The sequence below is a fragment of the Pezoporus wallicus genome, unplaced genomic scaffold (genome assembly GCF_028554395.1).
Source record: "Pezoporus wallicus isolate ANWC-B61680 ecotype Strahan unplaced genomic scaffold, APGP_CSIRO_Pwel_v1 contig_8108, whole genome shotgun sequence".
NCBI classification, from domain to species: domain Eukaryota; kingdom Metazoa; phylum Chordata; class Aves; order Psittaciformes; family Psittacidae; genus Pezoporus; species Pezoporus wallicus.
In genome coordinates, this window is record NW_026638088.1 from 90,989 (window position 1) to 114,097 (window position 23,109).

A 23,109-nucleotide genomic window follows, 5' to 3' on the forward strand; every position below is an offset into this window, starting at 1 on the left:
GAGGTCAGTGCAGACAGCATGGGCAACCTCCTGCTGGCTCTAGGACTGGTGCAGAGCCCAGGGGCTGAGCCGTGTTGCCCCATGCACATGCAAGAAGAGAACAGTGGGAAGAGCTTCCAGTTATGGAAACAAACCATGACCCAGCTTTCGGGAACGTGCCCTTGTGCTTCTTGTTGCTGTTGCTTAACACTGGGCTTCACTCGACAAGCATCAAAGCCCCATGAAGAAGATAACGCAGAGAAGCTCCGAGAGATGCACAGCAGCAGACACAGGCTCAGAAGTAGCAGAAGCTGGGCTCACTTTGTTTTCAGTGACTAGCAGCCTCCTGGTACTGCAATATGTAATTAGTGTGGTGTTACCTAAGGAGAGATGTAAAACTAAAGCACCAGGTTAACCTGTCAAACTATGGCTATTCGGGGGTGGGCATTTGTCCCCTATCAAAAACACCCTTACAGATCATTACTCCAGCTTCGTCTGGCAGGAGGAGACAGAGACCCAGTAGGAAGCACCGCTCTTTGAAAGGTTGCAATGATTTCTAGCTTGTTACCTCACGATGGCATGAGCCCAGCCCTAATCTAATCATGTAATTATATAATATGCATATAATTACAGCCCATAATTTCATCAGCTATAATCTGAGCTCCGCACGAAGAGGTGGAAAAGAATAAGGGATGTTACAAGAGCTCCTGAGGAGCACTGACACAGCTGGTAATTTCTCAGCAGACTTACTAGTGCTTAAACCTCTCAAAACACACATCAGGTATTTCACCTCTGCTGACGTCCCTGCGAGAGGGGAGGATGCTGCTGCCTGCTCCCAGCGCAAGCTGTGAGCACATTCCACATACAGTAAGCCAGGCAGAGCTTTTGCAGCTTAGCTCAAGCATTCATAAGCCTGATGGAAGAAAACAGAAGATCAGTCCTTGCTTAGTACTGGGTATGGGGGTAGGCAGAAAAGCCTTTCCAGTCAGAAGGCAGCCCTAAGCCCAGGGATGCTGCAGATAGTCCTGTCAGCACAGCATGCAATACCCAGTCTATGCTCCCATGACTGGAGAGCACAGGCTGGGTTGTGCTTGAAACACAGAAGTCCTTGTCCTTAGGGTGGAAGTCAAAGGCAGAGCCTTGATGTCAGCTCTGTCTGAGCTCCTAGTTCTGCTTATGAAGGCAGCATAGGTGAGCAGGACACTGTAGCACAGCTGCGTGTCCAGCATTCGGCACCTCACAAGAGGCAGCATTAATTCAAGCCCAGCTCACCTGCAAATCTTAGTATCTGACACATAAAAGCCAGTCTAGTCCATGACAGCAAGTGTGGGTAAATCACTCTGCTAAGAAGGTCAGGAGAAGAAACTGCACAGAGATACAAATCCGACAGGGCACCTGAACATGCTATGGCATAACGATACAGGCTCCAGGGGCCACTCAGCTGCTTTGATTTACTCTGGACAGGAACCAAAATGGGAATCACAGCAACCTCTCAGAGCTTATCACCTGCAGGACTGGCTTAAGATAAGAGGATCACCAAGACAACAGCGTAGCAGTGTGTGCGCAGTCTAAAGATTACACTAGTTTTCTGTGAAAGGAATAACTTTATTCCATTGACCAGGAATCCCAAGACTGTTCATCAAGACTGCCTATTTTTTCCAGTGCCAAATGTCTGCATGTATGAATTGGAGAGTATCTCCCAATGCTCACAGGCGGGCTGTGGCTGCTCTTCACTGAACATTGTGTAAGCTGTATAAAAACATTTTCATCCAAAAAGATTGGCAGTAAAAATTACAACATAGAAATGCATCACAATTTACACAAAAACTAGTTTTGTTGAACTCTATTTTCCAAAAAATAATCTTCAGCAGGTTCAAATGACAGCAGCTGGAAACAAAAAATAATGGACCAAGCATCATCTTATTGCAAATTATAACCATTGACTTTGTACAAGCGTGAGCAGAGCCATGAAAAAGTTTGTATTGGTTTCAAGTATACAGTGGTGATGAGCCATCCCGATGCAATTCTCTTAGCAATGCTTCCCTGGGGCCCGTGGTGAATCGAGGACGTTGTTTCCATAGGAAATAACAGGAACCTGAAGTGCCAAGTGGTGCCAACCCTTAGGAACGTGACCAGCTTCTTCCATCACCGCTGCGTACTCACTTCTTGTGATGACCCATTAACACAGTATTAGGGGTAGGGAGGGAAGGAAGAAGGGGTTATCTGTTGAGAAATGAGTTACCCAAAATTAAGCGGAAACATCACATTTAAAATGTCCCAGCACATGATCAGAAACATTTATAAAACGCTAACTCTGCCACGTGTCTATGAAGACGTGGCTTGGAAAAAGAAAGTGAGAGGTTCACTACAATGCCACCCTTCCTTCTTTTGCACGTGCAGTTGATGACAACGGCTCCCTTGACCCGCAATAAGTTATAAAGCTGTACAGCTGGAATCAGATCCAATGGTTACTTCCAACAGTGAAATGACTGGTTAATTTCAATATTAGTGCACAGGAGTGAAAAGCTGTCTGCTGCTGCTGGTTTCAGCAGCGGTATGTAAAAAGGAAAAGAAAAAGGCACTTTTTGGCTGGTTGTGCCTTTAACTTGGCAAATTTCTCTCTTCTGGAGGTACCCAGGCACTCCTTAAGATGTCCCCCATTTCTGTGCATGTTTGTTCCTAGAATTTTTCTTTTAAAGTAAGGCAGAATCCATAAATAAAGGCAAAAAGCAGTGCAGAAAATGCAACAAACGCAAAATGTACAACAGATGAAGAGCTATATGGCACAGAAAGAAGCTTACATCCAGAGCCAGAAATCACTGAACTGCACTTGACATGGAAAACAAAACTGTGCTCAAATCATCCCAACTGGTTTCCAGTTGTTTCTGAGCAAACAAAAAGAGCTGTGGTGTTTTAAACGTTGCCTGGTCAAGTGAAAAATATACAAAGAAAGCCAAATCATTCTTTCCCCGTGTTAAAATTGCTATAAAACCTGCACAACAGTGTCTCCAACTCACTCCAGGAATTATTCATCATATACAACCAATACCAACTTCCTCAGTAATTTCAAAGCACAAGCAAGTGATTGCAGATCCATGACCCAGACTGTGTTTTATTCAATACGTCTCCATAGCGTAAAAAAAATTTAATGAGTAAAACTGCAACAGAATTCCATCTTAAAGTGCTTTTTTTTTTCTTTTGAAGTACTCATTAACTTTTTTCTTCTTCTTTAAATTGACCTTTAATAATAAAGACTTGTATGCCTACAGCACAAAGCTTTGCTTTTATGGCCCTTCCCAATCGCCTGTGGTTTTGGAAGGGTACCAGAAAACATGACCCATTCCAGAGCTCCTTGACCAAGCCATTCTGTTTGGATCACTCTCCTTACAGAGCAATCTTGCTGAGCCTTCTCATCATGAGCTTTACAAATTAGCAGGGAGACATATTAAATAGAGAAGTCCTTATGTAAACCCATTCTTCAACTAATATTTTACAATGAAATGTAAGTCATCACACATCTTCACAGAAATTGGAATATTCCTATTCAGTATCATCAGAAAGATTAAAAATCTGCCCTCCATACGTAAGGGCAACCTGTTTGTTTTTGTTCTTTTTCTTGTTTTCCTGTATAAAAACCAAAAGAAGGATTTTGTTTTGCAGCATTACAGAAAAGCAACAGTTTTACATTCACTCATTTAATGTTCACATAAAAATTCAACCACTAGCGCTTGTGTATTTGAGAAAATCTTCTTGACCAACTGTTTTCGGTGTCTGGACTGTCATAAAGCTACTGCAGGTGAAGATGCAGTTTTCTAGAGCATTTATTGATCTGAAGCCTTCGTGGCTAAAGAATGCTTTTAGCTTTCAGGGAAACCACCTCCTCCAGCATTGACTCCGATCCTACAAAGCCACATCTCTTCCAGACTGTTCTAATGGCATAAGCAACGGGACTCCAGTTTCAGTAGGTACCAGGCATTAAATGTTTTGAGTGGAGCTGTTCTTGTGTTCATAGGTATCCTCTATGGGTCAACATCGTCAAGGTCACTTTTAGGCTCACCAATCATCATAGGAGACTCTGAGCCCTTTCAATACACACAAGGGATGGGGAGAGAAAGATATGGTACGTTACTTTCTAAGGTACATAGTTACTGTGTCTGCATTCAGTGACGGTTCTGACCCAATCCCCAGGATCAAGCTGTCTAACAAAGCAATGCAACAGAAGATAAACATGCCCTCATTTGATTGTTACCTGCTGCAGATGCCTCTCCCCATTCTCGTTGGCTGGACTACTTTCTGACCCATTACTGCTTCCAGACTGATCTTTCTCGTTTAGCAAGGCTGTGGCATAGGCCAGGGTGTCCTGGGTTGGAAAAAGTCCAAAAGAGTGTAATCAGCCATGGTCACACCTTCATTTCATAATATATTTTGTTCTTAAAGTTGATTCTGAAACAATACAGCTGCTGTATGAGATGGCTGAGTCACCACAGGTTATTGGGAGGTATTGACTAACATCATTCAGCAGTTAGTTTTTCCAGCAATAAGCCCAGGGTCTGGCCTTCCAAAGGAAAAATGGTCGTAAGTGCACTGGAATACGCTAAAGTTGCCAAAACCAAAGATACTGACTGAAAAGCAAAAAAGGAAATAAACCAAGTTTAACATCATCTCCTCAGAGTGACACATACCTGTGCTGAAATAGTGCGCTGGAAGGTTTTTGCTGTTGATGTTTCATTGGATACGTTACTCTGTGGAGCCCAATAATGTTCAGACATCTGCATAAAAAGGCAAGAAAACCACAAAATTGCTGTACGAGTTCTACATGTATAAAGTCTCATCCACTTGTGATGGTAGGAGAGCTAACAAGTCTGGAGCAAGCTTCCTGAACCCATTAGCAATGAGATGGAGATCTGGGGCAAGAACAAGCATGCACTTTTAACGCAACCAGAATGGTCAGAGAGGCTATTGCCCCTCAGTTACCATCTCTTTTATTTGGTGACTGTACACATGTGCAAGTTACTGGGTGTCAGCTGAGCACTGGTGCATTCAGGGTTTATATGAGCCAGTACAAAGTAAAAATGGGTACATTGGGACTATCCAGCCACTGTGTTTCAAGAGTGACAACAGGTTGTGCCAGCTGCACTGCAAGCATGCCACTAATTCTGCTTCCCGTGTTCAGTGCAGTAGGTGTTCATGTATCCAACATCTGCCTGCTGGCAGCTGTCAGGACAGAAATCAGCCTGGAGCTGGGATGTTATCGTGTTGTACGTGCAGCGCTGCGAGACCAAGCATGGCCCTGCCTGACTGCAGACACATCTGAGTTTTATGTTTCCAAAGCGTCCTTGGGTACTTATTAGAGACATGTTGGCCAAGAACAAAAACTACACGTGTGGGAGGAAAACGCTGTATGTGTCAACAGCTGTTTTGTGCAAAGCTGTGATGATTCCGTAAGGAATCCACTCATTTACGCATTCTCTTGCATCAACACAGGCAAAGGAAAACTGCTTTTTGAAGTGAAACCTTCCAGCATGAATACAGTGGCATTGAAAGCTTCCCCACATGGTAAGGAATAATCATTACAACCATTCATACTCGGTTTTGTTCACTATACATGCATTTATGCCTGAAACACGTGGGGGCTTACTGACGTTCTTACTTGCCATCAGATTTAATTGCATCCAGACTGTCCTTATAAATAATGAAGGGGCCTGTACATTGTCTTTAGAGTCATCTCAGAATCATATAGAGGATGGAGATTTCCTAATTCTCATTGCAAACAAGTGACAGTTTCTCTGTAAAGTTACAGCCAAATTACCTTCTTCTGTAGCCACTGCACAGCCCAACTCCAATGGTGGGAATTCTCCTTGAAGTAATCTTTTGCTGTAGGGCACCTTGGAAATGGAAATGGTATTCATTAGTCATGAACAAGGCATTCTGGCAAACCTAAAAAGAAATGCAAAGACTTCTTTGTCTTTGTGCTGCTGCCCTCTGGATGCACTGTTATCACTGCAAATTCTGTCTTGAACTGCACAGCCCTGTTACTGAGTTAGCAAGAGCAATAATCCCTGGAGACATTCAAAACCCGCCTGGACGCATTCCTGTGTAACATTATCTAGGTGTTCCTGCTCCGGCAGGGGGATTGGACTAGATGATCTTTCGAGGTCCCTTCCAATCTCTAACATACTGTGATACTGTGATACTGTGATAATGCCCAGTAAAGTTTACACTAAGTAGTATGCTACAAAGATTCACATATTTCAGAACTATGCATTCCTGGGGCATAAGCCAAGTTCTAAACAGAGAATTTAGGAATCTTGATATTTCAAAGTATGGGACAGTTACCTTACATTTATCTTGGCCTTAATGCTAGGCTCCTACTCTACAGGGTGTACCTGACCTTTGCCTTTATGAACAGCAATTATCACTTGTTACAGAGAAATCCATCTCAGGTACTAATCAGTACAGATTCCACTTCATACTGACACACGTACTATCAAGACCTTTGAGCATCACTTATATCACAGTAACACAAGATAAAGCTGATAAAAAGCTGAAAGAGTAGCAGCCTGAATAGTCACAGAGGGGGCTAAGGTAGGGATGAGGTTAAACTGCAAAACTCATATTACTCACTTCTGAGCCAAAGTAACAAGGAACTTGACACACTGGTAACAACGGCTGCTGTCTATGTGGTTGCTGTGGTGCATCAAGGCTGTGGGAAGAGAAGAAACACACAGATTAGAAACCACAATTCAGATTCCTGTGTACCAGCCAGGCTGAAAACATAACAAAGATGAAGCCAGAATTTTAACTTGGGTGGCAGAAGTTACTTTACAGATGTTAGCATGAGTATCTGTGTTAAACACTGCTGTATTGCTGCCAGTTTTGAGTACTTCCACAACTCTATTGGATTAAAAATAGATCAAAGTGAGAATGCAGTAATTCTTTCAAATGCAGTACCTGAATTTTAAACAGTTCTCTCCTGATGCAGTTCTTTCCCTATAATCCATTCTATATTAGATAATCACTATGGTTACATCTATCTGAAGGGAAAAAAATACTGTCTGAAACCCACATAAATGGACCAGATCACCAGCTTCCACCTGGATCAGAATTTGCATAGCTAGAAGAATGTTTACAGCTTCCTCACACAAACAAGGATAGCAGCATTCAAAAGCCATGAAACTCTTCCATCGAGACTCCAGCAAAACCCCAGGCCATTCCTTCCAGGAAGTTTTCTATACCATGAATTCCCACATCTTTCAACAGAATTGAGTGAGGAAAAGCACAAAGGTTTGCACCAAGTTGTCACAATCACATTTGCCACGCAAAAGTTGCTCTGTCCATAGCACTCGGGGAAGAACATTGTAGTGAAACCTCCAAAGTGGGCAAATAATTGCTAGGGAACTGCCAATTGCCAGTTCAATTACTGCTGAAGCACAGCAGGCAGTTAAGATGACAGCACTGCTATACTGCAAATTATGCACAAATACCCTGGTGAGGACCACAGGAAACTATTATTTGCTGATTTCCTTTCTGGAAGTAAAAGTAGCCAATGTGATGGATAGGTTACAGTCCACTGTGAGTGCAGGGAGACTGGATGCTGTTCATTGATGTTGCAAGGAAGCTGCTAGGTGCAAGTGCAACTTCCACACCCAAAACTCATGTCAGTTCTTGAAGCCTTCACCATAAAACCCAATTGAATAACGACACCTTTCCTCTGCAGAGGAAAAAATGGTCATGCACTGCCCAAGTTACAGAACAGAATTGGTCCAAGTGGGACCAGTTTATCTAGAAACAAAATAACCACTTAGCTATATAGTCTTACATTGCTGCATATTCTATCAGTCATACATAGAAACTATTAAACAGAAGACTATAGCAGTATAAGAAAGAAATAAAGAACAAAGCTAAATATTCCTTCTCAGTGAAACAGAATCCAAAATCAGGTGAAAGCCACAATGTGAAGCAGCTCCTCATCCAAACAGCTCTGAGAAAGGTATTCATGCTGCACTACTTCATCAGAGGTGCTCTTTGAGCACCATGTGGCCACCCCACCTTTCTCTTGCACACAAAAGCCTTCTCTCCAGATTCACATGAAATAAGATCTCATCACTTCTGGGACTTTTCTGTTCCTTTTGAATGCTTTAGTAACTTCAGTAATTCGCTGCATCAAACAGACAGACAATACTTTGTATGAGCAGCAAAAATTGGAGCCACTTGTTAGATTATGAGTCTGTCCTGCATTTAGTAGTATTATCATCCTTCCATGCTGAACTAGTTTCTTTTTATAGTAATGAGGATGCTGACAAAACAAAAAAGACTGGTAATTTCTTGAGATATGTAGAAAATAAAAACTAAATTTTAAGGGTTACAGGATTCAAAAAGCTACTCTGGTATGTTAATCCAAGGTACTTCCCCCTACCCCTTATGTATATACCTTGACCTGCTTCTTACTCAGAAGACTTAGTTCTGTTGCTGACCTCTTTTAAGTACATAAGTATAATTTCTCTCTGGGTTCACTGACTGCTGTTGCTGGAGAGAATTCATTTTTCCTAGTTAAATTCCTTTCCACTTTGCCATTATTACACTATTCTAATGCTTATTTTGGATTTTCTTAGAGTGGTGGTGGCTAACTCAAACGTGTGGAGCTGTTTTCTCTGAGAAGTAAAACAGTTCAGAAGGATTAGAAACTAGGAGATGGTATGAACCGTCATCACCACAAGGTCAGTAGGAGACAGGAGTGTTCACCCACTGGCTTACTTGCCTATTAATCCATTTTCAGTTTCAAAGGCAAATTTGATGCGCTCTACTTGCAATGGGTCTTCAATAACCTGTTAGAAAAGAAAAGATCAAAGTAAGTTGTGTGCGATCCCTGTATTTATTCTATGGAATGGTTTTAACAACCTCAATATGAAAAAAATCAAGAAAGACTTGTGAAGTTTCATTTATCACTGAATTATCAAGATATTAATTTAAAAGTACTAAAAACTCCAAGTGGAAGGATTAAGAGATATGTGGATGCTGAAATGACCAAGGCAGTCCTGCCTCTTTGCATTATGCACTGATACAATACCTATTCTGTACAAGTCTTTCCCCTTCACCTACCAGTATCTCATGGAGTAACTGGAATATGTTTTTCAGTTCATGAGGTGGAGCAGTTTCTAGCTGAGTCTGTATGTAAAATATATAAAGTTACTTATATTGCAAAGTATGTTGATGACACAAAGAATTAAAAGACAGCTTTACAGATTTTAAAGAAATTTGTTGTTTTAAGCAACAAAAACCTAAGAACCCCCAAATCCACCAACACTCTCCCCAGTCCAACAAACTGTACTGATTCCAGTGTCATTATAACCCATAAGACACAGTATGATGAAAGCCTAGAAGAAATACTTGGAATGTGCCGAGCAAAAATGGATAAGCAAAAAGCTTATCTTGATTATTTCCCTACCTTGATGAAGTGTAGCACAGTAAAGGAAAAGTGCTCATTACAGAAGCAGCAATATACCACCATCTCAATGAGAACTGACAGAGATCCAGTTAGCTCTCGTAACGCATACATCACCTAAGGGAAAAGTGCAAACAATTTCAGACACAGCCATATAATTATTTTTAAGTAAGTTTGTAATAGAATGTTAGTCTTTTTCAGGAAGGATGCAGCTTCTTCTCCTAGCACCACATAGTGCAGTGAGCTGAAGCTCTGCCCTCAGAACACTCTATTCAGCTCCTGCTGCTCACCTCCAAGGGCCTGGGTCAAGCATGATCCAGTAGGTCAGAGCAATTCAAGTTAGTTCCTCAGGCTGAGATGGTAACTGAGGGCATGGGCACTTGCAAAATGTGTTCAGCTGCCTTTGCTGTCTTTGTAAACTCTCAAACCAGACCCTTAAGCTTAGGGATGTATTAGAATAAGAAGGTGTCAAGAAGAAACCAGAAGTGCCTTCTTGTTTAGGCTCAAAATAATAACCACACTCTCCCACTGGCTGCTTTTTAATACTCAGTGTTTTCATGTAAGGATACTTCAAAGAAATCACATCAGACCAACTTTTAGGTTCAAGCTGGGCAGAATTTAGAACAGATACCTCCATTAAGTAGGGTTTTCCCTCAGACAGGAATAACAAGGCTTCCACTTCTTCATGGAGAGTCAAAAGCGGACCTGAAGTGGTGATGCTTAGAGGTGGACGCTGCTTAAAGAGACCAGGAGCTATAACAGCAAATACAAAAACAATCCACTAATAAATCAGTTTGTTCTACACACCTTAAAAAGACACTGCTGCTCATCTGCCATCATTATGGTCTCTAATAACATTCACCTCAACCACCTTACAGCTCGTATGATACTGTTCCAAGTAATCTCTAACACACCTGAAGTGTCATTTACTTCAGTGACATTACCAAATGAACTGCAAGAAGGTCAAAGCAAAACGTTCCTATTTACTATCAGTACTTTGAGCTTTAGTTTTACTCCCTATCACTGTTGCACATTCAGATTCAGAATGTTTTATCATTCTTCTTTTACTTTATGATATTTGACTTTCCATCAACTATAGAAACTTTTAACCCTAGAGAGAAATTAACTTATTCTTTCAAAAAGTCAACTTGAAATTCCTCCTTCAGGAAACTGAAGATCTCAACTTATTCCTTTATTATCTTTATCTGGAAATTTCTGCCTCTGGAGAGACACCTAGGAGAGTATTTCATGTTTTGCTATTCATCAGCTCAGACTGAGGAAAGAGCTTTTAGGCATAAAGGGGAGGGGAGATGGCACAGTAATGTCATTATCAGGATTTCCACAAGCCTCCCTCCCCGAGTGCCTGTAATACTATCTGTTTGCCACAGCCTCTTGGTACATTTACAGCAAAATGAATAGTAATTAAACACATGCTAACCATTACTGCCTTACGTTCAAGGTTATTCTATTTTCCTCACTAAGTTATTCCCAGTCAAAGGAACTGAAATGCAAAGCCACCAGAAGGCAAAATCATAGTTCTTACCAACATTTCTTTGTGAGGAGACGTCAGAGTGCAAAACAAGAAGTGCTACAGTATTGTGAAGATATCCAAACTCACGTGCTTGTGCTGAACTCCACCTGCGATTCTGGTTAAGACAAAAGAGACGTTTCATTAACTGTTTATCAGCTGGTTTAGTTCTGCTAAGCTAAAGCAAAGCAACATCCTTAACGGTCCATCACCACCTTCTAATACTTGGAAGCTGGTGAAAACTTTGTTATTATCAGAAACATGATGCTCACTTCTGCCAAAATGGCTATTTCCATGCTAACTACGCATAGGCAGACTAACACTTGCATGAGGTTTGCAGAATAATCCAAGGATTAGCCTATCCTACCACCTGGAAAGCATTTATTCCTAATTTAAGCATCATAAACCCATGGAAATGACAAACCACAGCACAACACATGCTACATAAACTTTACCTGATTACTCTGCCGGTTGGGGCCAAGGAGGAAGTTGATCATGTGCCTCAAAGCAGAGTGTCTGAGAAGAAGACTGCTAGCCCTTATACCCTGCTGTATGGACAATAAGAAGCAGTTACATTCCTGTGTAGCTCGAGAATTAGGGCTCTGGGGAACAAGAGTAAATTGCATGGGCTAAACACTGCATTTTCCACTCTAAGAAATGAAATAGATTATCATACAGATCAGCAAGTCACACCTTTGAAAAGCTGTCTCATTATATAGAGCACATTGCATAAAGTGCATAAGAATCAGTATATGCAAAATAAACGTTACATTAAAAAGGAAAAAGAACAGGGGAATAGAGAGAAGCCATACTGGGGTAAACAGTCCTGTCTACTTGGTTGTTCTGCCTCCTATAGGACAAAACCCATTAACACTAGATTTCAATTTCTATGCAGATCCTGGAAAGGACATCTTGAATTAGTACACTGCTGGTATATTTTTGTGTGATTTTATTCTAATCTAGTGTTTAAAGCCATTTCCTTTTCAAAAAAGAATAAAAAGAGAATACTAAAATTCTGGAAGAGTTTCACTGGGCTGCTTAAACCTTCTACGAATATGGATGACTAACTGCTTTGCTCTTGCCCTTTAAAATTAAAATAGCATGAAAATGAATGGTTTCTTACCTTCTGTACAAAGTTATTGAATAGCAAAAAGTACTGAGCACAGTTTTTACAGTTTTCAGGTACATCTTTATCCAGCAGAGCAAGTAGCACCTCCAGTAATTGATGCAAAGTTTTTAACTGTGGAAAAGAAATGATTAATTTGAATGTAAAGAGTTGTCCAAGCCCTCACTGACAACCCATAGGCACACACCAGAACACAGGTAACACTTGAGCTCTCATCATACAAATGATTTGGTTCAGGAATCCCAAGGGAAATAGGTAAATCTCTAACACTCTACAAATGACATCTACAAATGATGGCTTCCATAGAATATTAAGATCAGCAAAATGGAACAAAACTGCACTTCCCAAACTTACTTGCCAAGATTTTCTAATAGAAAATTAAACCTTTAAAAACAATCCTACTTATGAGATAACTCAGTTTTTCTGCTGCTATAGGCTTCTAAGGGAGGAAGGAGAACTGGTTAAAAATCAAGCTGATTTCTGGAATCAGAAAGATAATAAATCTTGAGAAAACACCTTTTCCAAACTATCACAAGAATGTGTGATATCAGTTTATAAGACAAGCTGAAATCAGGCAGAACTGCTTAAGTAATACTTTGAACTTAAATTCTGAGAATGACAGCAGCATGTTACCACCTAGGACAGGAATAGACAAGCATTAACCTATTCAAGAAATGAAGATCAAGAAAGCATGGTCAAGACAAGAGCCTTTCACCATGGCATTTACGAATCATGCAGCACTGTCTGCAAACACAGCAAGAGCCATGAGGTAGAGACAACCAGCAGGATCACTGGTGATGAGGTGACACTGACCTTCTCCTGATAAAGCAAGGCACTGTCGAGGGTTTTTTCAAGGATAGTGGCTACAGCAACTCGCACCTCCCTCACACTGCATTCCAGGAGGAAAGTTCTGGAAGATAAAAGGCGAAGCTGCAAAGAGAACTGGAATCAACGTGTACACACGGTTACTACGATTAAATGCCCTGATTGTCATTTTAAAAAGGATAACAGCCCACATATGTCTTGTACTGTACTTCTGTGGATAAGCCTCAAGTTATTTTCCTGCCCTTCTGCTTGTCACTAGTGAGTTCTATAATATTCCTTCATATTTATTTATCCAAGTAACAAAAAGGCTATCACAGGACCCTGTCTTTCAGTGCAACTTCTATGATAGAATTTTCTTTACATTGGCACACCTCTAAGTATATCAGATCTTCAACAATTTGTCTTCAGTGTTTTCAAGACACCTATTAGCTGATCTTGGGCTTGGTGAGACAAAACTACTTCCAGTTTATCTGAGCTTTGTCAGTTAAGTATTTAACTTACCCCGAACACTTTCACCATGTTCTTTCCTATCACTTCCAGGAGTGACTAGACATAAACTATACTAGACATAAACACACTCCACTGAATAAAACATCTGCATCCTCCTCCACATAATGCTGCACTATTTTATTAGGTTTTCAGTTACTCAGAAAGCTGCACAACCAGAGAAAACAGTAGAAATAAACCCCTAAGTAATTATTTAGAGTGACATTTAAAGAATGCACACAGACAACTCTGTGGGAATACGTCAGTATAGGCCAGATCATGTTATAAGGAAGCTTTATCCATACATGAGACAAACCACAGAAGACAGAACTAACAGTACTTACTTTACAAGCTCCCGGCCCTCTGGCCCAACGAAATATTCAACTAACCACTGACAAGCATCAATGCTTTTGGAGAGCAGTGCATCTATGGTGGCAATCCATTCTTCTGTATCAGCCCTTGAACAAAAGAGGGATAACTGTCAGAAACGAAAGGAAAAAAGCCCTCCAAAACTGAAGCCATGTTTCTTGATTGCCAGATAGAAAGAATTTTTACGTTACTTGAACGTGCATTTGATGGCTTAAGACAAAAACATTTAGGGAAGTATTTGGGAACAGCTTGCTGCCTTTAAATCCATTAAAGCCTTTCCATGCCCAATCCACTACCACCAAAAGAACAGACAGCTGGGAGAGTGAGCAAACTGTCAGGTTATACATGACCCTCTTTCCTCTCTCGGACCTCTTTGTGATGGGATTCCAATGCAATGCAGAAATCACAGAATCATAGAATCCTAGAATGGTTTGGGTTGGAGAGGACCTTAAAATCACCCAGTTCCAACCCCCTCCCATGGGGAGGGACACCTCCCATTAGACCAGGCTGCTCAAGGCTCTGTCCAACCTGACCTTGAACACTGCCAGGGATGGAGCGTTCACAACTTACCTGAGCAAATGCATTGTGACTTCTGTAAATGCTTATGCTACCCTCAGTATTTCAAGATGCTGCAGGTACAAGAAGCATAAAAACCTCATAGTCTGTTATTACAGTACAAGAACAAGAGCTTACCTGAGTTTCTTCTTGGTTCGGAGATAGGTTTGGAAGAGGAACTGGACTGCCAGCTGTAAGCTCACCTTTGCCATGCACGGATAATAAGGATGCTTTACCTTAGTCTGAAAGAAATGTCAAGTTTACTTTAGCAGAAGTATGCCTGCAGCACAAACACTGTCTCTCACACACATCAACGTGTTCTACTGAAGTAATTGACTTCATTTGGAGAAACAAACCAAAGCATTTTTCTGTGCTAAAAACAGTCTCCAGTGCTGACTGTGCTAGTTAACAAATACGCTAAAACAGGAACAAGCTAGATCGGTGGATTTAATAAAGTTAATAAATGCAGGTTTATTTATTACTCCACCTAGAAGAACTTAATTAGCAAATGGTATTTCCTATGTAAGTCTATCAACTTTGAGGTGACTAACACCAACTTTTGGATTTTCCATACAGTGAGGAATTTCTGTCTCTAGAGCTCAGCCTGCATCATCAAAAAAGGTGCATGCTATTTGGTAATTTTTACTATGTCACAATGTTTCTCCCACTACTAGAACAGGAGGCTGGAGTCTGCTTTGAGACAGATGCTGCTAGCAGCATGAAGAATTACTGGAGATAATGAATTGTTCAGCTGGAAAAGCAAAACCACGTCAATCTTTCTCTTCCAGTTTTTCTGGTTGTGACCCAGATAGCTGCTGTGGCCCTTTTACCCAACATATTCTGAATACTCTTAAGATGAAAATCTAGGTACTTACAGCATTCAGTGAAGCTAATGACAGCACAAAACTGAAGTAGTCACTACTGTATACATCTCTATTTTTCATAAATTTCAAGTTTTCATCTCTCACCATCTGTAAAAGAAGACAAAAAAGCCTAAAATGCTGCCAAAGTACATTTCTCTAACTAAAATTGCATATTTTATGTAAATACGTGTGGTGTTTAAAAACCAGTGTCAGACCTATCCTGTTCATGTTCTGAATCACTGCTTCGGTGGAGGGGAAAATACATATAGGAGACTTACAAGATTTGTATATCCAAGGATACTACAAAACATAAGAGAACAGATGAGTGCCTTAATAAGCATTTGGCCATTAAGGGAAAAGAAAAAGCAAGAAGTTGCTGATAAGTTCCATTTTTTGCTGGCTTTTAATGAAAGAGCCGAGAACATCCTTCAAACCTGAAAGGCTTACTTAGCAAATTTACATGTGCAGAGCAAGGAGCCACGGTGTAATTATAAGCTGCATCCACAATAATATATTCAAATGATATTAATATTTGTCATTTTTCAAAAGAGACTTTGCTGAAGGACTCTCAATAAATCTGAGCCAAGTTCTGTTTACTGTAATAACACAATGCTAGATACAAGAATACCTAAAGTAGTTATTAATGCCTGATACAGCCCTACTGGAGTGCTATACATAGCCAGCAGTTTATTGTGACAGTGTATGAGATGTAGGCTCTCTTGTGTATGTGCAGATCAGCAGGATTGTGTGTGGTTCTGAAAGCCAAGTATATGCAAGACTGTCCCCTCTCCTGTATGGACCAGAGCTTCAGGCCTGCTGACCGAGATGCTCCTCTTATGACAGAGAATACTCAGGCCCTACCGTTCTCTCACTGCTTTGCCGATGCCATCACACCTCTGTTTTCAGTCCTGACTTGCAAGGTTGCCTTCAATATCTGTGTTTTCCCCTTTGAGATCATATTCAGTATTACACAAACTAACAGACATGAACAGAATTGAAGCTGGTTTTTGTTTCTCTTCCTTCTCCTCCACTTTCTACATTCTCGTTAACTCAAGAACCTGAGGATGACTGTAATTTGCCATCAACTCCATTACTGCTCAAGTGTACTTCAAATGAAGCATCTTCTCTGCTCTTATCTCTCCCTGCTTGCATGCTGACTGCTGCTATATCTCATGTTTGAATAATTTGCCTGCAGTTTCTTCAAAGCAAAGAATGATGGCTCAGTTTTATAAGAAGGGACTGCAAAACTTAACAATAACCTACCACTGAGCAGCTTATTAATAACTATGTGAAAACCTGAATTCTTTCCTAGCTTTGCTTGCAATGGAATTACTTCAAGGCCACCTTCTAAGTTCCTGTGCTCCTCTTACTACTGTGCTTAAATTTCCTAGCAGCAGGATTCAGTTGCCACTTGCAACTGATATATCTACCTGATATATCCGCACAGGCATTTTCTCTACAAAAAGCCCTTTTTTCTCTCCTTTTCGAACCAGCTTGGTCAAGATGGAGAGGCGGTCACTGTTGGGCCTATGGGGTCGAGGTGATGACTGGGGTGAGATTTCTGGTGAAGATGGAGCAGATCTGAAATATAGACAAGCTCAGAGTGAATAATAAAATCCTATGGCAAACCTACAGTTCAAGTTTAAAGTGCCAGTACAGCCAGTGTAACCTTAAGGCAAATATAGATGAGTCTAAACACTTCTTGAGGCTGTCAGCTTGAATGTCTTCACTGCAATAGTGACAGCAGCATGGAAAAGGAAATTATAAAGGCAAAAAAATGCTATTCATTAAGCAGCTTAAAAACCAAAACAACAGAAGGGTCAGTATACTCCTTTGTTGAACAGGAACTCTCAATTTCTTAGGCTAAATATAAGAGAAACCTTCACAGACACAAGAAGAACTTACAATGAGAGGTCCTCAGCTTCCTGACGCACAACACTCACTCGGCTTTTCTTTGGTAAGACTGGAGAGTTCTGGTCAGACACTCTCTGGTAAAAGAGCATATAGGCATTCCAGTAGCGCCGACGCACATCGGGGTATGGGTTAGCTGGTGGGAGAAAAGGCATTCAATGAAGGCCTTTGAAGGCTTAGTACCTTTTTCATTCCTATGGGGAAGTGAAACTGGGTGTGCAAGTAGTGTATATTGTGGCACTACAAGGCTGTTTGTCAGATCAAAACACCAGTCTATGTTAACAAATAACAGAAACCTGAATTAAAAAGTATTTTTTGCAAAAAGCAGACGTATTTTTTGAAGATAATTGTCAGAATTATGAAACAAATTAATACTGGTGGAGAAGTATTTGGAATTAATTCCTTAAAGCGCTGAGAAGTTTAGCTATATGATGCCACACCATGTTCTATGCACCATCATTTTCACTAATCTAAAAGAAAGCCTTTTTGGGTTTTTTTAGACACAAAGTACCATTTTACTTCTGAATCTCCTCTGCCACCAAGTCTACAAAGTGCTGAACAACAGTGAACATGGTTCAATCAATATTAAGCTGTATACAAGCTGTTATGGCCTTCAGTAAAGAGAAGACTTGGGGAAAAAAAACTACTTCATAAAGACTATTAGACAAAGCAACTCAAACTAGATACAATGAACTGAGCTCTACCTCTATTGAGAACCTGTATGAAACATAAAGCTACTGTAAAACAATCTGTAGTACTGCTTACATTGATCATAGACTTTAGGTCTATACTCTCCACCAAAACATTCATACTCCAGGGTTTCATCAGTTAAATCAAATTCTTCAACAACGGTGTCATTAAATTTATACCACTTTCCTTTTCCACAGCCCCTGTGATTCAAACAGAACAGAAACACAGAAACAAAGTCACTTGATTGTCTAGTAAAAAAACAAACCACCTTGGATACCCCAGAACTGACAAACCTGAACCCACATTTACTTTAACAGTTAATAGAAAGCTTAGTTCAATCAATATCAAAGTTGCATTAAACAAATAAGTGTGATTAAAAATAGAAGCACATCACCTGCAACTATGTGTCACAGGAAGCCCTCAAACTGCAATACAAGGTACATGAGAATTGCTGAGACTTTTAGAATATGGTGTCCCATATCATTGTGCTAGCAACACTCACGATACTCGGTATTAAGAAAGGGAAGAGTGATTCCCATACAGCTCTGAATGGCTCACTATACCTTCCCAAAACAAGTAGTCTTTAGACCACTTTCAACACCCCCAAGCAAATCTTCTTGTTCATTACCTCCTGTCCTTTATAAAGGAGTAGTAGTGCCCTGCATGTGCCTGGCCACTGTGAACAATCACACCAACAAGCTCATAGTTTTCTGTAGGGGCAACTTTCTTCCTTGGGGAGCCTCCGCCTCCTTGATCTGTGTTTCTACCATTGTCTCCCACTTCCGAGGACGAGTCCTGGCGAGCCATCCCTGACACAGTGTAAGGTTCCATGTTCAGCATCCAGGGAAACTGTTGAAAGAGATTATTTCAGATTAACTCAGAGATCACATCAGGTACATGCTTAGTGGAACCTCAAGAGAATTGTATTACTACTTCCCAAACTGGGAACTTCAAATAAAAACAGGGTGCTTCAACTTTTCATTGTTATGACACAGAAAGTAAATGTATTTATGGTTTATGGAGGTTTTTGATCTTGCTTTCTGAAAGGACCCCAAGGATGCTGCAGAGAAGGAAATATCTAAGGAAAACTACTTGTTTTCTGCAGCATGATCATGTTTTAAGTGTACTCAAAATCCCTGTATCAAAAATGTGGGCAAAAGAAAAGAATGAACAGGAAGAGTGAGAGTCCACTCCACAAAGCAGCAGGGGTGTGCCATAAGAAATGTTTTCTTACCCTTATTTGCTCATCATATTTAATAGAACGTCCACTCTCCCAGTCAAAGCCAAATCTCATCAGATGAATCACCAACAGGCTAGGTAAGACCTTAATGCACGTGCGCTTCACTGTAGTTCTCTTAAAAAGAAAAGAAGATATCACCTCTATCTATATAGACAGCTCAAACATTCTGAAGTGCTCTTTTACAGATGCACCATTCCAGCCATCTGGAATGAATGTTCAACACAGCCATCAGAGGCAGGGTGACCATAGGATGACTGTAATACCTACAGGCAAAATATGAGTCCAGGTATTACAGTTGGTGCAGTGGGCTGGTATGTTACAGAACATTTTACCACCATGCAATCCCCCTCAATGTTCAGTCCACAACATGAGTTACAGGGAAGAAAGAAAGCTGTCTGCATGCAGTTAACGTTCTCATTATGTCTTCAACATGAAAGAGTAAGCAGGGCCTAAGCATGGGTTCTGTGCTGAAGAAAATACCATGCTACAGCTGAATCTTCTTTCACATACACAAAGAACTAATACCTTTTCTTTGCACTTTTCACAGTAGTATGCATTGCTTCCTTCCAGAACCTCTCCTCTAACAAACTGATCCAATGATATTTCCAGACTTTGACATGAAGTCACACCTAGGTTGAGAGCCATGAAGGCTTCCTCGCGCTCATACCTAAATTCAAGCAGAAAAACAGTCAAGGCATTGACAGAGCAGAACTCAAATTAACAAGACTTATGCTTAGGAAAGAATACTGCATTTGCCCCATAGCTATCAACAAGATGCTATTTTGGCCTACTTATTTTAATAGTTATAGGAACACATTACTTTGTAACTAACGCACTGAATTTAACGTTACCTGTGAGGACAGTCCTTGCAGATCTTCTGATCAGAAAAGATCCCTTGAAAAGTATTCTTAAATATTTGGTCTCTTCCTATTTTCTGTCGGAGATGTAAAGTTAGATGTCAGTTGGATGTATTGCAGGGAAAGACCAAGAAAGCAATAGGAATTTTAAACTTGTGAATACTATGGGTACTAGTTAAATGGCTCTCTGCCTTCTTTTCTGAAGGACAACGGAGAAAGAGAGGAAAAGTACTAAGGAGATGCATATAAACAAGGAAAGAAATCCCTGAGGATTTTACCTTGAGGTACTCATCCATTTGATCTATAAGACTGGTGAAGAACTCATAAGCATCCTGTTGCTCTCTCACGTATAGTTCCTTATTCCACATCTTGAAAATCTATATGAAGTATAAGTATATATATGAAAAGGTGGTTCCTCCATATACATATCACTGAAAAAAGTGATTTTTTTTAAGAAAGTTATTATTAAATGTTTTGACTTTTTGAAGTAGAACTTATACCTAGATATCCTACAATGAGAAAAGGATGAATAAATAACTCATGTGGAATGCTACATAACCTAAAGAAGAAGACATCATACCTTCCAGAAGTTCTCAGGTACATAATACTGTAGCTTGCTTTCCATCAAATGACCAAAAAGAGATTGAACTTGATAGAACACATTGTCATCTGGATTGTCTGTATCATCATCTATGGAAAGGAAAGCCTGGGAGGAAATAAATAACCTTATGAAGTTGGTTCTTGGCAAAATTGTTGTTCTGTGTCATAACTTAAAGTAACAACTTGTAATTTATGTCTTTATCATGTGTATATATTTATGCACACATACATACACAGTTTTGGGTTTATTTAAACAAATCATTTATAAATGGTGCTAAATTGAACTTGCAGTTCAGGCGACATTCACTCCAAAACAAGGACTTTAATGGCTGTTGAACCAGTTACCTCTGGAAGACCTGGCTGCATATATAGCTGCTGGAAAACGGCATTCATGTAACAAGTAGCACCACCATTCTTCAGGCCCACAAATCCTGAAATGGAACGACTATCCACTGGTGGAAGATACTAGAATGACAAACAGTTTTTGTTCCAGTAAGTTATAAAAAGCAACAGACTCCAACAACATACTATAGCTTTTATAATCACCATCATATAAGCTGTTAAGAGCAGTTTAATGGAAAACCAGGAATATAAATTCTGAAAGACTGCACACTATATTTGGTGTTTTAATTATTTAACATTTGCACAAAACTCTTAAAAATAGCTTAAAACAGGCTCACTGCTTCAGAGGAAGATCACATGGGTCTGCATTTACTCTAATCTGTGTTTTGTCATCTTAAACTGAAGACCATGGAAATGTCATGAATGCACTAGTTAAGTGGATCATACACAGTACTCCAACCCATGCTAACACACATCAAAAAAGGCTTCTTGCTTACATCAAACTCCTTGGTAAGTGCAGGGTCACACTGGTGATGCATAGAAAGCAGCTCTTTTGTAATAAGCTGGAGATTGGAAGGTGAGCTATCAGCCAGCATTACTAACACTTCATAAGCAGCTAATCGACTATCTGCTGTGCTGCACCTAAAAAGAAAACCACATTTGAGATCTATTTTGTAGATGACTCAATTATTTCTAATTCCAGAAAGCCACATTACTCAGAACAAGTGACAATTAATGTTCAAAAGGAACACTTCAAATGATAGAACACTCCTGAGAGACTGCAGAGTGCTATTTTTTCTTTCTTGGGGAAGGGGAATGAGGAAGAATCAAATCACAAGAGCAGCACTAGGAACATTCCCTTACTGACATGGAGACACTTGTTTACATTCAGTAGCAAGGAAGAGTAGATGCCCTAAAGACACAGAACTGGTTGTACATTGAAGGAGACAGAAAGATACTCTCTATCACTGTAACACTGATACAGACATAATGACTTATTTACAGGGATACAAGCTTTGAAAGAGCTAGACCAGACAACTTGCTAAAAGAGATGACCTCAGACCTAACCTGCACTTCAAGCAGCATGAAACAGGTCTACTTAGCTCTTTTTTGTGCATCAAACATTCTAGCCCTTTCTTCTTAGGGCCAAAGAAAAGGCTTTATTTACTCTAAGCAAACAAAAGAGCATGCTTGAGATTAACTGCAATGGAGCAAAGCTGGAGCAAAACACTAAGGTGTAGCAAGTCCCATTCAGTTCAGGGGTTGCTAAATGCTCCACTGGAATCTTCTTTAGGGTACGTGGAAAGGCAGTGTGAATATGCCTGATCCAACTTGAACACCAACTAGTCAGTGTAATGCAAGCAACCCAGCTGCAGCTGCACAAAACTGCACATGAGCTAATTTACCCACCCCTTCAGATACTGTATGGCAATAACAGAAGGCAAGTGTGACAGGAAAGAGAAAGCCCACTCTTCTTCCCACCCCCATTTGATTTATTCTGGACTATTATCAGCTATGTCAGGTGCAAGGAGACTTGCTTGGCATTAGCTTTTTGCAGAACACATTTCTTTTGAAGGGAAAAAGAAAACAGTGGAACTTCTGAGATTCTCATTTACAAGGGGCTTGGACAGTTAATTTCCTGCTCATGCTCCAATTTAGGCAACTTCCCAAGTGAGGATGAGCTAAAGGAGTACTCTTTGAAGCTAGTGCTCAGTTGTGCTTGCAGCTCATCACTGATGTCTTAACAGTACACAGACTCTGGTAGTACAGAAAAGCAAAGATTTTGGGTCACACAAAACTTATTAAAATGCTATTTGTACACTTATGTAGGAAATGTAGAGAACTAGAGAAACACTCCAACACTGGTATTAAATCCTAGCATCTGTAGCCCCAGTGCAATATTTGCATTCGTGAGAACAAAACCCAACATGAAGAAAAACCAAACAGTTTTTACTTTGGATGGAAGTCTTGCTGGCTGATTGCAGCACTGCCTGCTGGAGAATGGCTATTGAGAATGATCCTGGATGCTCGGAAGAGGAAATCATCCAACAATGGCTTAATCAAAGATGAACCTGTAACACAGTAACCCACACATACTGTTAAATACTTGTATTATCACTGCAAATGTCAAAAGGTGTTCTGTAACAGCAAAATCACTTAATAGCACCGTATCAACAACAGAAAGATCCAAATATTTCATCAGATGTCAAAGGTACAAAAAAGGTACTGCCAAAACTACTCCTTAAAGCTCTGCATCATTTCTACTGACGTGTTATGTCTTCACACAACACTGTCT

At 40.3% G+C, this 23,109-nt stretch overlaps 1 protein-coding gene across 2 annotated transcripts in view; it reads right to left on the reverse strand.

The window, feature by feature from the left end:
• Nucleotides 1-1,563: 1,563 nt before the first annotated feature.
• Nucleotides 1,564-23,109, reverse strand: part of USP24 (ubiquitin specific peptidase 24) — a 66,886-nt gene continuing 45,340 nt past the window's right edge. For both annotated transcript variants that reach the window (XM_057409250.1, XM_057409249.1), the window contains 28 exons: nt 22,768-22,885; nt 21,311-21,455; nt 20,817-20,936; nt 20,452-20,577; nt 20,150-20,248; nt 19,866-19,948; nt 19,540-19,681; nt 19,009-19,128; nt 18,403-18,623; nt 17,850-17,974; nt 17,079-17,220; nt 16,604-16,754; nt 15,186-15,281; nt 14,449-14,552; nt 13,731-13,844; nt 12,889-12,985; nt 12,073-12,189; nt 11,405-11,497; nt 10,965-11,067; nt 10,053-10,174; nt 9,425-9,538; nt 9,079-9,144; nt 8,738-8,804; nt 6,604-6,682; nt 5,789-5,864; nt 4,662-4,748; nt 4,229-4,339; nt 1,564-4,061 (listed from right to left, as the gene is read on the reverse strand). In XM_057409250.1, coding sequence (XP_057265233.1) covers nt 3,999-4,061; nt 4,229-4,339; nt 4,662-4,748; nt 5,789-5,864; nt 6,604-6,682; nt 8,738-8,804; nt 9,079-9,144; nt 9,425-9,538; nt 10,053-10,174; nt 10,965-11,067; nt 11,405-11,497; nt 12,073-12,189; nt 12,889-12,985; nt 13,731-13,844; nt 14,449-14,552; nt 15,186-15,281; nt 16,604-16,754; nt 17,079-17,220; nt 17,850-17,974; nt 18,403-18,623; nt 19,009-19,128; nt 19,540-19,681; nt 19,866-19,948; nt 20,150-20,248; nt 20,452-20,577; nt 20,817-20,936; nt 21,311-21,455; nt 22,768-22,885 — 3,101 coding nt within the window. In that variant the 3' untranslated portion in view covers nt 1,564-3,998. The remainder of the gene's footprint in view (nt 4,062-4,228; nt 4,340-4,661; nt 4,749-5,788; nt 5,865-6,603; nt 6,683-8,737; nt 8,805-9,078; nt 9,145-9,424; nt 9,539-10,052; nt 10,175-10,964; nt 11,068-11,404; nt 11,498-12,072; nt 12,190-12,888; nt 12,986-13,730; nt 13,845-14,448; nt 14,553-15,185; nt 15,282-16,603; nt 16,755-17,078; nt 17,221-17,849; nt 17,975-18,402; nt 18,624-19,008; nt 19,129-19,539; nt 19,682-19,865; nt 19,949-20,149; nt 20,249-20,451; nt 20,578-20,816; nt 20,937-21,310; nt 21,456-22,767; nt 22,886-23,109) is intronic.